Source organism: Kogia breviceps, chromosome 14, assembly GCF_026419965.1.
Source record: "Kogia breviceps isolate mKogBre1 chromosome 14, mKogBre1 haplotype 1, whole genome shotgun sequence".
Lineage (NCBI taxonomy): Eukaryota > Metazoa > Chordata > Mammalia > Artiodactyla > Physeteridae > Kogia > Kogia breviceps.
The window spans coordinates 24,111,490-24,127,647 of NC_081323.1; the positions used below are offsets into that span (position 1 = coordinate 24,111,490).

Here is a 16,158-nt window from a genome sequence, read left to right on the forward strand (position 1 = left end):
GGGCCTGCTCTTTTCTTTTTTCTTTTTCTTTTTAAAAAATAATTATATCTAGATAGAATTTTTTAAATGAATTTATTTTATTTATTTATTTTTGGCTGCGTTGGGTCTTCGTTGCTGTGCATGGGCTTTCTCTAGTTGCGGCGTGCGGGCTTCTCATTGTGGTCGCTTCTCTTGCTGTGTAGAGCATAGGCTGTAGGTGCACGGGCTTCAGTAGCTGTGACACACAGGCTCAGTAGTTGTGACTTGTGGACTCTAGAACGCAGGCTTAGTAGTGTGGCGCATGGGCTTAGTGGCTCTGCGGCATGTGGGATCTTCCCGGACCAAGGCTCAAACCCACGTCCCCTGCATTGGCAGGCAGATTCTTAAGCACTGTGCCACCAGGCAAGTCCCCTGCTCTTTTCTTATGGGAGAAATTTTCATTACTAATTCAATTTCTTAAATAGTTATAAGACCATTCAAATTTTCTATGTTTTCTTGAATTAGTTTTTTCCCTAACTTTTTTTTTTTTTTGACTACACCGCGCAGTATGTGGGATCTTAGTTCCCCAACCAGGGGTCAAACCTGTGCCCCCTGCACTGGAAGCTCAGAGTCTTAACCACTGGACCGCCAGGGAAGTCCCTCCCTAACTTTTAATTTCATGCTTTCACAAAAGTTGAAAGACTAATGTAATAAATACCCTTAATTTGGATTCTCCTTTTCTATATCTCTATAGATATATAGTTTTTTTTTCTTTTTTCTTTTCCTAACTCATTTGCAGAGAAGTTTCAGACAATAAGACATATCAATCCTAAATACTCAGCAGGTAGCTCTTAAAAACTAGAGCATGCTTCTACATAACCATAATACTATTAGCACACCCCAGAAGATTAGCTTTCAGAGATTAATATTATCTAATGTATACATTCTAAATTCAAATTCCCCAATTTATACATGACTTTTATAGCATTTTGGGGGAGAGCTGGGGTTCAAGATCCAGTCAAGGATCATTGTCATCTCCTTTATCTCCACCTTTTGTTTTTTAATAACACCAGCGTTTTAAGTGAACCATTTAAATTATTTATATTTTCCATAGACTGTATCCATTTTGCCTCAGTTTTTAAACACATTGGCATACTTTTTTCTTTTAAATTAATTTATTTATTTTTGGCTGTGCTTGGGCTTTCTCTAGTTGTGGTGAGTGGGGGCTACTCTTCATTGCAGCGTGTGGGGTTCTCATTGTGGTGGCTTCTCTTGTTCCAGAGCATGGGGTCTAACCGTACAGCCTTTGGTAGTTGTGGCGCACAGGCTGTAGAGTGCAGGCTCAGTAGTTGTGGCTCACGGGCTTAGTTGCTCTGCAGCATGTGGGATCTTCCTGGACCAGGGATCGAACCTGTGTCCCCTGCATTGGCAGGTGTATTCTTTTTTTTTTAACATCTTTATTGGTGGCAGGCAGATTCTTAACCACTGCACCACCAGGGAAGTCCGGCATACTTTTTTTTTTTTTTTTTGCGGTATGCGGGCCTCTCACTGTTGTGGCCTCTCCCGTTGCGGAGCACAGGCTCCCGATGCGCAGGCCTAGCGGCCATGCCTCACGGGCTTAGTTGCTCCGCGGCATGTGGGATCTTCCCGGACCAGGGCACGAACCCGTGTCTCCTGCATCGGCAGGCGGATTCTCAACCACTGCGCCACCAGGGAAGCCCCGGCATACTTTTTAATATTTTATTTATTAACCCTGATGCAGCCATAGTTATTTCTCCTTTTATATTCCTGTATTATTTATTTGTTCCCTCTTTTCTTTGATCTGTCTTTGATCTATCTTATCTATCTTATTGTTAGTCATTTCTAAGAGCTGGCTTTTGGCTTCTTGATTCCTTAGATATTTCAGGTTTGGTTTCAGACCAATGCAATACATCAAGTCACAGAAATTTTTTGGTTTCCCAGTGCATATAAAAGTTATGTTTACACTATATTGTAGTCTATTAAGAGTGCAATAGGGGGCTTCCCTGGTGGTGCAGTGGTTGAGAATCCGCCTGCCGATGCAGGGGACACGGGTTCGTGCCCTGGTCCGGAAAGATCCCACATGCCATGGAGCGGCTGGGCCCGTGAGCCATGGCCGCTGAGTCTGTGTGTCCGGAGCCTGTGCTCCGCAACGGGAGAGGCCACAGCAGTGAGAGGGCCTGCATACTGGGGGGAAAAAAAAAAAAAAAGAGTGCAATAGCATTATGTCTAAAAAAAGTGCATATCTTAATTAAAAAATACTTTGTTGCTAAAAATTGCTAACCATCTTCATCTGAGCCTTCAGTGAATCATAATCTTTTGCTGGTAGAGGGTCTTGCCTCAATGTTTTGTTTTCTTTTTATTTTTTAAAATTTATTTTTTTATACAGCAGGTTCTTATTAGTTATCCATTTTATACATATTAGTGTATATATGTCAGTCCCAATCTCCCAATTCATCACATCATCACCAGCAGCCCCCCTGGCGCTATCCCCCCTTGGTGTCCATATGTTTGTTCTCTACATCTGTATCTCAATTTCTGCCCTGCAAACTGGTTCATCTGTACCATTTTTCTAGGTTCCACATATATGCGTTAATATACGATATTTGTTTTTCTCTTTCTGACTTACTTCACTCTGTATGACAGTCTCTAGATCTATCCAAGTCTCTACAAATGACCCAGTTTCGTTCCTTTTTATGACTCAGTAACATTCCATTGTATATATGTACCACATCTTTATCCATTCGTCTGTGAATGGGCATTTTTTTTTTTTTTTTTTCGTTATGCGGGCCTCTCACTGTTGTGGCCTCTCCCGTTGCGGAGCACAGGCTCCGGACGCACAGGCTCAGCGGCCATGGCTCACGGGCTTAGTTGCTCCGCGGCATGTGGGATCTTCCCGGACCAGGGCACGAACCCGTGTCTCCTGCATCGGCAGGCGGATTCTCAACCACTGCGCCACCAGGGAAGCCCTGTGAATGGGCATTTAGGTTGCTTCCATGACCTGGCTATGGTAAATAGTGCTGCAGTGAACATTGGGGTGCATGTGTCTTTTTTTTTTTTTTTTTTTTTTTGTGGTACGCGGGCCTCTCACTGTTGTGGCCTCTCCCGTTGCGGAGCACAGGCTCCGGACGCGCAGGCTCAGTGGCCATGGCTCACGGACCCAGCCGCTCCGCGGCATGTGGGATCTTCCCGGGCCGGGGCATGAACCCGTGTCCCCTGCATCGGCAGGCGGATTCTCAACCACTGCGCCACCAGGGAAGCCCGCATGTGTCTTTTTGAATTACGGTTTTCTCTGGGTATACATGCCAGTAGTGGGATTGCTGGGTCATATGATAATTCTACTTTTAGTTTTTTAAGGAACCACCATACCGTTCTCCATAGTGGCTGTATCAATTTACATTCCCACCAACGGTGCAAGAGGGTTCCCTTTTCTCCACACCCTCTCCAGCATTTGTTGTTTGTAGATTTTCTGATGATGCCCATTCTAACTGGTGTGAGGTGATACCTCACTGTAGTTTTGATTTGCATTTGTCTAATAATTAGTGATGTTGAGCAGCTTTTCATGTGCTTCTTGGCCATCTGTATGTCTTATTTGGAGAAATGTCTATTTAGGTCTTCTGCCCATTTTTGGATTGGGTTGTTTGTTTTTTTAATATTGAGCTGCATGAGCTGTTTATATATTTTGGAGATTGATCCTTTGTCCGTTGCTTCATTTGCAAATATTTTCTCCCATTCTGAGGGTTGTCTTTTCGTCTTGTTTGTAGTTTCCTTGCCTTTGCAATAGCTTTTAAGTTTCATCAGATCCCATTTGTTTATTTTTATTTCCATTACTCTAGGAGGTGAATCAAAAAAGATCTTGCTGTGATTTGTGTCAAAGAGTGTTCTTCCTTTGTTTTCCTCTAAGAGTTTTATAGCGTCTGGTCTTACATTTAGGTCTTGAATCCATTTTGAGTTTATTTTTGTGTATGGTGTTAGGGATTGTTCTAATTTCATTCTTTTACATGTAGCTGTCCAGTTTTCCCAGCACCACTTATTGAAGAGACTGTCTTTTCTCCATTGTATATCCTTGCCTTCTTTGTCATAGATTAGTTGACCATAGGTACATGGGTTTCTCTCTGGGCTTTCTATCTTGTTCCATTGATCTGTGTTTCTGTTTTTGTGCCAGTACCATATTGTCTTGATTACTGTAGCTTTGTAGTATAGTCTGAAGTCAGGGAGTCTGATTCCTCCAGCTCCGTTTTTTTCCCTCAAGACAGCTTTGGCTATTCGGGTCTTCTGTGTCTCCATACAAATTTTAAGATTTTTTGTTCTAGTTCTGTAAGAAATGCCATTGGTAGTTTGATAGGGATTGCATTGAATCTGTAGATTGCTTTGGGTAGTACAGTCATTTTCACAATATTGATTCTTCCAATCCAAGAACATGGTATATCTCTCCATCTGTTTGTTTCATCTTTAATTTCTTTCATCAGTGTTGTATAGTTTTCTGCATACAGGTCTTTTGTCTCCTTAGGTAGGTTTATTCTTAGGTATTTTATGCTTTTTGTTACAGTGGTAAATGGGAGTGTTTCCTTAACTTCTCTTTCACATTTTTCGTTGTTAGTGTATAGGAATGCAAAAGATTTCTGTGCATTAATTTTGTATCCTGCAACTTAACCAAATTCATTGATGAGCTCTAGTAGTTTTCTGGTGGCATCTTTAGGATTCTCTATGTATAGTATCACGTTATCTGCAAACATTGACAGTTGTACTTCTTAGTTTCCAATTTGTATTCCTTTTATTTCTTTTTCTTCTCTGATTGCCGTGGCTGGGACTTCCAAAACTATGTTGAATAATAGTGGTGAGACTGGACATTCTTGTCTTGTTCCTGATCTTAGAGGAAATGCTTTCAGTGTTTCACCTTTGAGAAGGATGCTTGCTTTGGGTTTGTCGTATATGGGCTTTATTATGTTGAGGTAGGTTCCCTCTATGCCCACTTTCTGGAGAGTGTTTATCATAAATGGGTGTTGAATTTTGTCAAAAGCTTTTTCTGCATCTATTGAGATATGGTTTTTATTCTTCGGTTTGTTAATATGGTATATCACATTGATTGATTTGCGTATATTGAAGAATCCTTGCATCCCTGGGATAAACCCACTTGATCGTGGTGTATGATCCTTTTAATGTGTTGTTGGATTCTGTTTGCTAGTATTTTGTTGAGGATTTTTGCATCTATATTCATCAGTGATATTGGTCTGTAATTTTCTTTTTTTGTAGTATCTTTGTCTGGCTTTGGTATCAGGGTGATTCTGGCCTCATAATATGACTTTGGGAGTGTTCGTTTGTCTGCGATTTTTGGAAGAGTTTGAGAAGGATGGGTGTTAGCTCTTCTCTAAATGTTTGATAGAATTCACCTGTGAAGCCATATGGTCTTGGACTTTTGTTTGTTGGAAGATTTTTAATCACACTTTCAATTTCATTACTTGTGATTGGTTTGTTCATATTTTCTATTTCTTCCTTGTTCAGCCTTGGAAGGTTATAAGAATTTGTCCATTTCTTCCAGGTTGTCCATTTTATTGGCATAGAATTGCTTGTAGTAGTCTCTTAGGATGCTTTGTATTTCTGTGGTGTCTGTTGTAACTTCTCCTTTTTCATTTCTAATTTTATTGATTTGAGTCCTCTCCCTCTTTTTCTTGATGAGTCTGGCTAATGGTTTATCAATTTCATTTATCTTCTCAAAGAAGCACCTTTCAGTTTTATTGATCTTTTCTATTGTTTTCTTTGTTTCTATATCATTTATTTCTGCTCCGATCTTTATGATTTTTTCCTTCTGCTAACTTTGGGTTTTGTTTTTCTTTCTCTAGTTCGTTTAGGTGTAAGGTTAGGTTGTTTATTTGAGATTTTTCTTGTTTCTTGAGGTAGGCTTGTATTGCTATAAACTTCCCTCTTAGAATTGCTTTTGCTGTGTCCCATAGGTTTTTGATTGTTGTGTTTCCATTGTCATTTGTCTCTAGGTATTTTTTGATTTCCTGTGTTATTTCTACAGTGATCTCCTGGTTATTTAGTAATGTATTGTTTAGCCTCTATGTGTTTGTGTTTTTATGTTTTTTTCCCTGTAATTGATTTCTAATCTCATAGCATTGTGGTTAGAAAAGATGCTTGATATGATTTCAATTTTCTTAAATTTACTGAGGCTTGATTTGTGACCCAAGATGTGATCTATCTGGGGAATGTTCCGTGCGCACTTGAGAAGAAAGTGTAATCTGCTGTTTTTGGATGGAATGTCCTATAAATATCAATTAAATCTATCTGGTCTATTGTGTTATTTAAAGCTTCTGTTTCCTTATTAATTTTCTGTTTGGATGATCGCTCCATTGTTGTAAGTGAGGTGTTAAAGTCCCCCACTATTATTGTGTTACTGTCGATTTCCTCTTTTACAGCTGTTAGCAGTTGCCTTATATATTGAGGTGCTCCTGTGTTGGGTACATATATATTTATAATTGTTATATCTTCTTCTTGGATTGATCCCTTGATCATTATGTAGTGTCCTTCCTTGTCTCTTGTAACATTCTTTATTTTAAAGTCTATTTTATCTGATATGAGAATTGCTACTCCAGCTTTCTTTTGATTTCCATTTGCATGGAATATCTTTTTCCATCCCCTCACTTTCAGTCTGTATGTGTCCCTAGGTCTGAAGTGGGTCTCTTGTAGACAGCATATATATGGGTCTTTTTTTTGTATCCATTCAGCAAGCCCATGTCTTTTGGTTGGAGCATTTAATCCATTCACGTTTAAGGTAATTATTGATATGTATGTCCCTATGACCATTTTCTTAATTGTTTTGGGTTTGTTTTTGTAGGTCCTTTTCTTCTCTTGTGTTTCCCACTTAGAGAAGTTCCTTTAGCATTTGTTGTAGTGCTGGTTTGGTGGTGCTGAATTCTCTTAGATTTTGCTTGTCTGTAAAGCTTTTGATTTCTCCATCGAATCTGAATGAGGTCCTTGCTGGGTAGAGTACTCTTGGTTGTAGGTTTTTCCCTTTCATCACTTTAAATATATCATGCCACTCCCTTCAGCTTGTAGAGTTTCTGCTGAGAAATCAGCTGTTACCCTTATGGGAGTTCCCTTGTATGTTATTTGTCGTTTTTCCCTTGCTGCTTTCAATAATTTTTCTTTGTCTTTAATTTTTGCCAATTTGATTACTATGTGTCTCCGCATGTTTCTCTTTGGTTTTATCCTGTATGGGACTTGCTGCGCTTCCTGGACTTGGGTGGCTATTTCCTTTCCAGTGTTAGGGAAGTTTTTGACTATAATCTCTTCAAATATTTTCTCGGGTCCTTTCTCTCTCTCTTCTCTTCTGGGACCCCTATAATGCGAATGTTGCATTTAATGTTGTCCCAGAGGTCTCTTAGGCTATCTTCATTTCTTTTCATTCCGTTTTCTTTATTATGTTCCACAGCAGTGAATTCCACCATTCTGTCTTCCAGGTCACTTATCTATTCTTCTGCCTCAGTTATTCTGCTATTGATTCCTTCTAGTGTAGTTTTCATTTCAGTTATTGTATTGTTCATCTCTGTTTGTTTGTTCTTTAATTCTTCTAGGTCTTTGTTAAACATATCTTGCATCTTCTCAATCTTTGTCTCCATTCTTTTTCCGAGGTCCTGGATCATCTTCACTATCATTTTTCTGAATTCTTTTTCTGGAAGGTTGCCTATCTCCACTTCATTTAGTTGTTTTTCTGGGGTTTTATCTTGTTCCTTCATCTGGTACATAACCCTCTGCCTTTTCATCTTGTCTATCTTTCTGTGAATGTGGATTTTGTTCCACAGGCTGCAGGACTGTAGTTCTTCTTGCTTCTGCTGTCTGCCCTCTGGTGGATGAGGCTATCCAAGAGGCTTGTGCAAGTGTCCTGGTGGGAGGGACTGGTGGTGCGTAGAGCTGGGTGTTGCTCTGGTGGGCAGAGCTCAGTAAAACTTTAATCCTCTTGACTGCTGTTGGGTGGAGCTGGGTTCCCTCCCTTTTTGTTGTTTGGCCTGAGGTAACCCAACACTGGAGCCTACCTGGGCTCTTTGGTAGGGCTAATGGCCGACTCTGGGAGGGCTCATGCCAAGGAATACTTCCCCAGAACTTCTGCTGCCTGTGTTCTTGTCCCCACGGTGAGCCACAGCCACCCCCCACCTCTTCAGGAGACCCTCCAACACCAGCAGGTAGGTGTGGTTCAGTCTCTCCTGGGGTCTCTGCTCCTTCCCCTGGGTCCCGATGCACACACTACTTTGTGTGTGCCCTCCAAGAGTGGAGTCTCTATTTCCCGCAGTCCTGTCGACGTCCTGCAGTCAAATCTTGCTAGCCTTCAAAGTCTGATTCTCTAGGAATTCCTTCTCCTGTTGCCAGACCCCCAGGTGGGGAAGCCTGACATGGGGCTCAGAACCTTTACTCCAGTGGGTGGGCTTCTGTGGTATAAGTGTTCTCCAGTCTGTGAGTCACCCACCCAGCAGTTATGGGATTTGGTTTTGCTGTGATTGTGCCCCTCCTACCATCTCATTGTGGCTTCTCCTTTGTCTTTGGATGTGGGGTCTCTTTTTTGGTGAGTTCCAGTGTCTTCCTGTCGATGATTGTGCAGCAGCTAGTTGTGATTCTGGTGTTCTCACAAGGCAAGTGGGAGTGAGAGCTCGTCCTTCTACTCCGCCATCTTGGTTCAGGCTAGCCTATTTCTAGCTTTTGATTTAAAGTGAGAAGTATGCAACACTTCCTTTGATTTGAACACTTAGAGGCCATTGTAGGATTATTAGTTGGCCTGATTTCAATATTGTTATGTCTCAGGGAATAGGGAAGCCTGAGGAGAGGGAGAGAGATAGGGGAACAGTTGGTCAGTGGAGCAGTCAGCGCACACACATTTATCAATTAAGTTCGCTGTCTTGTATGGATGCAGTTCATGGTTTACCAAGGCAATTACAATAGTAACATCAAAGATCACTGATCACAGGTCACCACAGCAATAATAATGAAAAAGTTTGAAATATTGCAAGAATTACCAAAATGTGACACAGAGATATGAAGTGATCAAATGCTTTTGGAAAAATGGTGCCCATAGGGTTGCCACAAACCTCCAGTTTGTGAAAAACGCAGTATCTGTGAAGTATAATAAAGCAAAGTGTAGTAAAATGAGGTGTACCTGTGTTATAACTTTGTTTTCTGTTTCCACGGATTCTATTCTTACTTTTATTATTTCCTTCCTTTTTTTGGAAGTGTATTCTGTTCTTTTTCTAATATCTTAAAAAGGATGTTTATTTATTTTCAGCCTTCTATTCAAATATGGTTAATGTGGTTGTATGTTTCCCTCAGAGTACTGTTTTATCTGTATTACCTGAATAGTGGTATAAGGTATTTTCATAACCATTAATTTCTTTCTTTTTTTTTTTGGCTGTGCTGCGTTGCTTGCGGGATCTTAGTTCTCTGATCAGTGGTTGAACCCAGGCCCCCAGCAGTGGAAGCATGGAGTCCTAACCACTGGACTGCCAGGGAATTCCCTTATAACCATTAATTTCTTTTTCTTTTTTTTTAATAACTTTTTTGGGTTTTTAAAATAAATAAATTTATTTATTTATCTATTATTTTTGCCTGCTTTGGGTCTTCATTGCTGCACACGGGTTTTCTTTGGTTGTTGTGAGCAGGGGCTGCTCTTTGTTGCAGTGTGCAGGCTTCTCATTGCAGTGGCCTCTCCTGTTGCGGAGCACGGGTTCCAGGCACGCGGGCCTCAGTAGTTGCAGCACACGGACTCAGCAGTTGTGGCTCACAGGCTCTAGAGCGCAGGCTCAGTAGTTGTGGCGCACGGGCTTAGTTGCTCCACAGCATTTGGGATCTTCCCGGACCAGGGCTTAAAGCTGTGTCCCCTGCATTGGCAGGCAGACTCCCAACCACTGGGCCACCAGGGAAGTCCCAACCATTAATTTCTAATATCAAAGCTATCTATTATCATTCCTTCTTTGACTCCTGAGTTATTTGCAAAATGTTTAACACTTTCCTAATGTATTTTTAGGTTATCTTTTTATTAATGATTTTGAGAAATTGCATTATGGTCAGAGAATGGGGTCTGTGTGATACAGATTCCTTAAAGTCTGTTGATATTGCTTTATGGCCTGATTCAGGTATGTGGTCAGTTTTTATAAATCCCCAAAATGTTTTAAATGAATGTGAATCCTCCAGGTACACTGTTTTATAAGTGTATTTGTCTTTTTATATTATATAAATTTATTTATTTTGTTATTTTATTTTATTTATTGTTTTTGCGTGTGTCGGGTCTTCATTGCTGTGCACGGGCTTTTCTCTGGTTGCAGTGAGTGGGGGCTACTCTTCATTGCAGTATGCGGCCTTCTCATTGTGGTGGCTTCTCTTGTTGCAGAGCAGGGCTCTAGGCGAGTGGGCTTCAGTAGCTGTGGCACAGGGGCTCAGTAGTTGTAGCTCATGGGCTCTAGAGCACAGGCTCAGTAGTTTTGGCACACGGGCTCAGTAGTTATGGCTCACAGGCTCTAGAACTCAGGCTCAGTAGTTGTGGCACACAGGCTTAGTTGCTCCGTGGCATATGGGATCTTCCCGGACCAGGGATCAAACCCATGTCCCCTGCATTGGCAGGCGGATTCTTAACTACTGCGCCACCAGGGAAGCCCGAGTGTATTTGCTTTTTAAGATCTTTTGTGAACAAATTCATGAAGTTTGCTATTCATATTTCTACTTCATTAGTGATTTTTGTCTATTAGATGTACCAGTTATCCACTGGTGATGGATTTGTGTATTTTTCCTTTGTATCTCTGTCCATGTTTGTTTTATATACCTTGAGACTATGTTATTAGGTACCTGCAAGTTTAGGGCTGTAATATCTTTCTGATGAATGTTTTATCATGATAGAACATCTTTATCTCTGCATTACTTTTTACATTAAAGTCTATTTTATCTGGTAACAATAACCAAACTAATTTTCTTTTAGTTAGTGTTTACCTAGCATATATTTTCAATCCTTTGATTTTCACCTATTCTGTGTCCTGTGTTTTCCAGGAGGGATTTTGAAGTTTAGTCTTAAAACTACTGTTTGTCCTTGAGATCCTTAAATGTACCATTCTGCCTTCTCTCCCAGCGGCAATACATACCCGTGAAAGTGAAGAGCAAAGCCTTCTGGATCTTCTCTTGGGAGTATGCTACGATGTACTTGGGAAGCCTGGTGGTAATTGTTTGCCTCTCCTTCTTCCTTCTCAGTTCCTGGGATTTCATCCCTGCAGTCTATGGCTTCATGTAAGTAATCACCTCATTAGAAAACCTCTGGAAGCTAATTTAGTTTTCACAGCTCCATCTGGAATTAGAGGGAGAGCAAGCACAGGCAGCATCTAGAGCAGTGGTCCTCAAACTTTAGTGTGCAGGGCTTCAACACCCAGATTGCTGGTCACTACCTCCAGAGGTTCTGATTAAGTAAGTCTGGAGTAGGGACCCCAGAATTTGCATTTCTAATAAATTTTCAGGTGATGCTGATGCTGCCAGTCCAGGGAACACTCTTTGAGGACCACTGGCTTGATCTAGTGCAATTAAAGAACACTCTCTGGGAACATCCAAAGCAACTACCAGCCTCTGACTAGGAGTTTTTTCTTTTTCTTTTTTTAATTTTTTTTGCGGTACGCGGGCCTCTCACTGTTGTGGCCTCTCCCGTTGCAGAGCACAGGGTCCGGACGTGCAGGGCCAGCAGCCATGGCTCACGGGCCCAGCCGCTCCGCGGCATGTGGGATCTTCCCGGACCGGGGTACGAACCCGTGTCCCCTGCATTGGCAGGCGTACTCTCAACCACTGCGCCACCAGGGAAGCCCTGACTGGGAGGTTTTGATTCAATCCCAAACAGGAATGGATGTATTCCTCTATTGCAAGAGGGTCTCCAGCAGTTTTAAAATAAAGCCACCTTCAATATGTCAGACTTTTACTGAAAATCAAAATGGGTTTGCAGGATGAATTCTGCAGGCATTTCCACATATTCTGTCTGTGGTATGCTGAGGAAGATAACTGCCCAAGCCTGAAGGAACTCACAGCTCAGTGGGTGATAGACACTTAAACCTGCCAGGGTAGGAAAGGGATCTGTGGCAGGCTTCCTTTTGGGATTCCGGGCTGCTTATTTGTGTTAAATCCTGGCTGACCCTAACAATGACTTAGTAACCTTCAGCTTTTCATGCTCTGCCTCAGATGAGAGTTTGTAACGCTGATGAAAAGCTTTCCCTAGTTTTCTGCTGGTCCACAGATTGTGTTCTTTACCTCATTTCACAGAAAAGGAAATGTAGTTACAGCAGGAAGCAAAGACTTGCCCTGGGTGGAGGCCTTCGTCAGAGAAATCTGACCATGAACTATTGCCTCTCTCTCCCTTTCCATGCTTCACTTGTTGTACTTTTAAAATTGTGAGTTGACATCAGTTTCAACCCCATATATATTTTTTAATGTGATGTAAAAATTTTAGAACGGCCAGAATTGCAGCCGATCTTTATCTGATACAACCAGACAGAAAGTTTTCCAGTTAAACCCTTATTTCTCAAACAAGGTCTGGGATCCTAGCCAGAACCTGGCAGTGGTTCCTCGGGCCCCTAGACGTCTCACTGCAGTGTCAGGCACTCAGTCTTCTGGCTCCTGCTGTGGGCATGTGGAGCAAGAATGGGCAGGAACAGGATCTTTGACCTTATCTTCCAGACAAGTCTTTAGAATGCTCAAAATAGGTATTGTTTATTTCAAACCCATTCCTCTTTTGCTACAGTGCTGGGTATCTGCTGGTTTTGAGCACATATATATATCTTGGGCAGTAAAAGAAGGGCTGGTCTTTTGATTTCTAGCACGAATCCCTGCCTTGTCTCAGCTCTTTGATGCATGCCAGAGTTTGGTTCAGGCAATATTTTTTATGGGTTATTATTCTCTGTGTCTCTGCCCCTTGTTTTTGTTAATTACCTATATCCTGGTTGCCTGGAAAGCCCCTTACATCCTGATCTCTATGGAGACAAAGTCATCCTTGACTGCCCAGCAGTGACCAAAGCCTTCAGGAGAAAACCTGGTCAAACCAGATCATTCATAACTTCACTGTGTTTTTTCTCTTCCTTTTTAATCTTTATTCCAGACTTTCCGTTCCAGATCTTACTCCAAACATTGGCCTCTTCTGGTACTTCTTTGCAGAGATGTTTGAGCACTTCAGCCTCTTCTTTGTATGTGTGTTTCAGATCAACGTCTTCTTCTACACCATCCCCTTAGCCATAAAGCTAAAGTAAGTGGTTGGACCTACTGGTTTTTTGTCCACAGAGTCATTTGTAGCTTTACAGGTGCCCTTCAAACTGGGAACATCTGCTATCAGGTTTGTGCCATTTTTGCCCAGGGAACCCTGCCCTCAGTCGCTTCAGTGGCTGTACGCAGCAGTAGAGTCACACATGAGTACAGGGTGCAGAGACAGTGCTTTGGAGCCCTGTATTTCCCATGGCCTCACTTTGGGGTACTTGAACCCACATTGCTACTGAGCCCAGTCACTGTTTTAGACAAGAGCAGTGTTGGGGTGCGGAAGGTATCCTTGGAAAAAGTGGATCTTTTTGGGTGTTCATCAGCATCCCAGTGACAGTTTGCTCAAAGGGACTCAGGATGTATTAGTCGGGAGGCTGGCTACCTGCATCTCTGTTTAATCATCTGATCAGTTTCCCTCAAAAGGGTTGCCTATAAAGCTCTCTTCTGCAGTGTAAGAGGGCTAACATGTGTTGTCCATCCCACCTTTCTAGGCTTTTTGACATATATTCATGCCTAACCCTTCCAGCAACTCTTGGAGGTAGGCGTTATGTTATTATCACTTCCATTTTATAGTTGAGGAAATTGCTGTTCAGAGAGGTGGAACAATTTTCCCAGAGTCACGCAGCCAGTAAGCATGGAGCTGGGATTCAGACCCAGGTTTGCTTGGCTCCAGAATCTATGCTCAGTCCCCTGCACCATGCCAAGCTCCTGAGAGAGATCACTTATAGTAGGTTCCAGAAATGGCCTATTATCCTAGCTTCAGAGAAGGGAAAACAGGCACCAATAGGCATAGATATGCCTTTGTGGTCCAGGGAGGCTGGAAGAGTTTGATTTAGATTTTAAGAGCTTGAGTTCTCTGCTCTAACCTTCCTGCCATTCTCCATGGCCAGTGAACCAATGCACATGGTTCCTATTCTATAAAAGGTCAGAGTCGATGTTTCCTTCCCATGACATAGCCTTGGCCTGGTATCTGACAGAAAACCATTCTCTCTTGGCCCGGCAGGCTCCAGAATTCTGGCAGCCTTACTCAGCCAAGCTCTCCAGCTGTCTGTGGTCCACATTTCCTGCCCTTGTTCTGGTCAGGCCCAGCCACTGGGCTGAGAGAAGCAGGGAGCCTGGAGCACCTTTCCTCACTCTGTGTAGCCAGCTCTCCAGTAGCTTCTGTTGTTGGCACGTGAAAGGCCACAGACAGCTCCTGGGTAGACAGTAGCACCACCATCTTGTGACACCCTCCCTTCCACTCAACCCTGGCCAGGGCCTCAGAGTTGTGGGGACAGAAGATATGAAAATATCTGACCTCCTCTGCAGCTGCCCTCCTGTGCCTGGATATGAAGTTCTACTCTGGCCCCTGCAGTGCCAGCTTTGTGAGAACAGGCCCTCCAGGGTGCCTCTCCCCAGGCACTGTTGCAGGGGGTTCTGGTCTCCATGTTTTTTGGCACTACATTATCACTAGCCTTTTCATAGGAATGGTGCAGCTGTTACCAGCTACCTAAGAAGCCCAAAGCCAGTGACTTAGATTAGCTTTAGGATGATGCTCACTGAGGTAGCTGGACCCTTCCTAGAGGCCACAGGACTGCATGACTTTGCCAAGCTGAGTTTCTGAGTCATTTGTTGTATAGTGTTTGGGTGTGTACACGTTTGTCTCCACATCTCAGATTTACACCCATTGAGTCACCCTGACCTTTGACCTGCAAGAGGAGAATGCCATGCCATTAACCTGAAGAAAACTTTCATGAGCTGGATATCCAGGTCCTGTGCGGAAGTAGGCCCCGTGCATGTTGTTTAGGTGTAGCTGAGCAGGGTGCCCACCTCGCTTCTTCCTGTTGGCTTCCCTTCAGCACTTGGTCTGCTCTCGGAGGAGCACAGGAGATTGAGTTCTGTCTCACCCTTCCTGATCAGAGCTGTGATCCTGCTGGGCACTCAGGAGAATAGCATTGGTGGTGCTTAGGGGTCCTAGAGACAAACAGCTCCATCACTTACGAACTCTCTTATCTTCTCTGAACCTGATTTCCTCAGCTGCAAATGTGGTGACAGCATTGCCTATCTCAAGGGGTAGTTGAGGTACAGTGAGGATCACATGTAATGATGCAAGAAAAGGGCCTAGCACAGAACTTTGCACAAGTGAGGGTTCAGGAAATGGTAGGCAGTGTTACTAGTTTAAGGTAACAAGAACTCCAATTCCAGCCCTTAAGAGCGAAAAGCTGCATGCAGCTCTCAGTTCTCTTTCTGGAAAGGAGCTCATCATAGCTAAAGATCTGTAGTCCCCACTGACCCTGTTGTCAGAGAAACAAAGCATCAGCAAGGAGGCACCTCCTGCCCTGGGTCCAGTGTTAGAGGGGCCTCTGGCATGGATGGCTGCCTGATAACTCTGACAAGCAGTCATTTAAGCCCAGTAATAAAGGGCGCTGACTTCATGTGTTCTCTTCCTCGGCGGCTGCTGGCGGAAGGCCCAGAGCTGGCGGGGGTGGGGCTTGATTGAAACTTCTCTGTGGGCTCTTTCTCTAGTGTTTGCTGGGCTCTTCTCACCACCTCTGGGCATCTCTGAGTCCCTGCAGTTTTCTGCTCTGCTGCTAGGCCCGGCCCCATGTCTTGTGGGTAGCAGAGCCAATGCCTCCATGAAGTCCGCTGGAGAGTATTTGGGGGTTTCAGGGATGGGGTCAGTAGTCTCTGGGCTGGGCCTGTTCCCTGACCGATCTTCCTCTCTCTGTCTGCCCTGTCTTACCCAGGGAGCACCCTATCTTCTTCATGTTCATCCAGATTGCCATCATCTCCATCTTCAAGTCCTACCCAACAGTGGGGGATGTGGCCCTCTACATGGCCTTCTTCCCTGTGTGGAACCACCTCTACAGATGTGAGTACTCCCACCTCTCACCCCCTGGTGGCAGATTTGTGTCACCTAGCCCCGGATGAAAACAGCCAGGGAAAAAGGAA

The 16,158-nt window shown here is 43.2% G+C and overlaps 1 protein-coding gene across 3 annotated transcripts in view; it reads left to right on the forward strand.

Annotated features, from left to right (window-relative positions):
• PIGU (phosphatidylinositol glycan anchor biosynthesis class U) overlaps positions 1-16,158 on the forward strand; it is a 116,853-nt gene that overhangs the window by 76,110 nt on the left and 24,585 nt on the right. For 2 of the 3 annotated variants that reach the window (XM_059039068.2, XM_067012186.1), the window contains exons 8-10: positions 11,078-11,232; positions 13,076-13,219; positions 15,954-16,078. In XM_059039068.2, coding sequence (XP_058895051.1) covers positions 11,078-11,232; positions 13,076-13,219; positions 15,954-16,078 — 424 coding nt within the window. The remainder of the gene's footprint in view (positions 1-11,077; positions 11,233-13,075; positions 13,220-15,953; positions 16,079-16,158) is intronic. The other variant, XM_067012185.1, reaches the window with a different exon arrangement.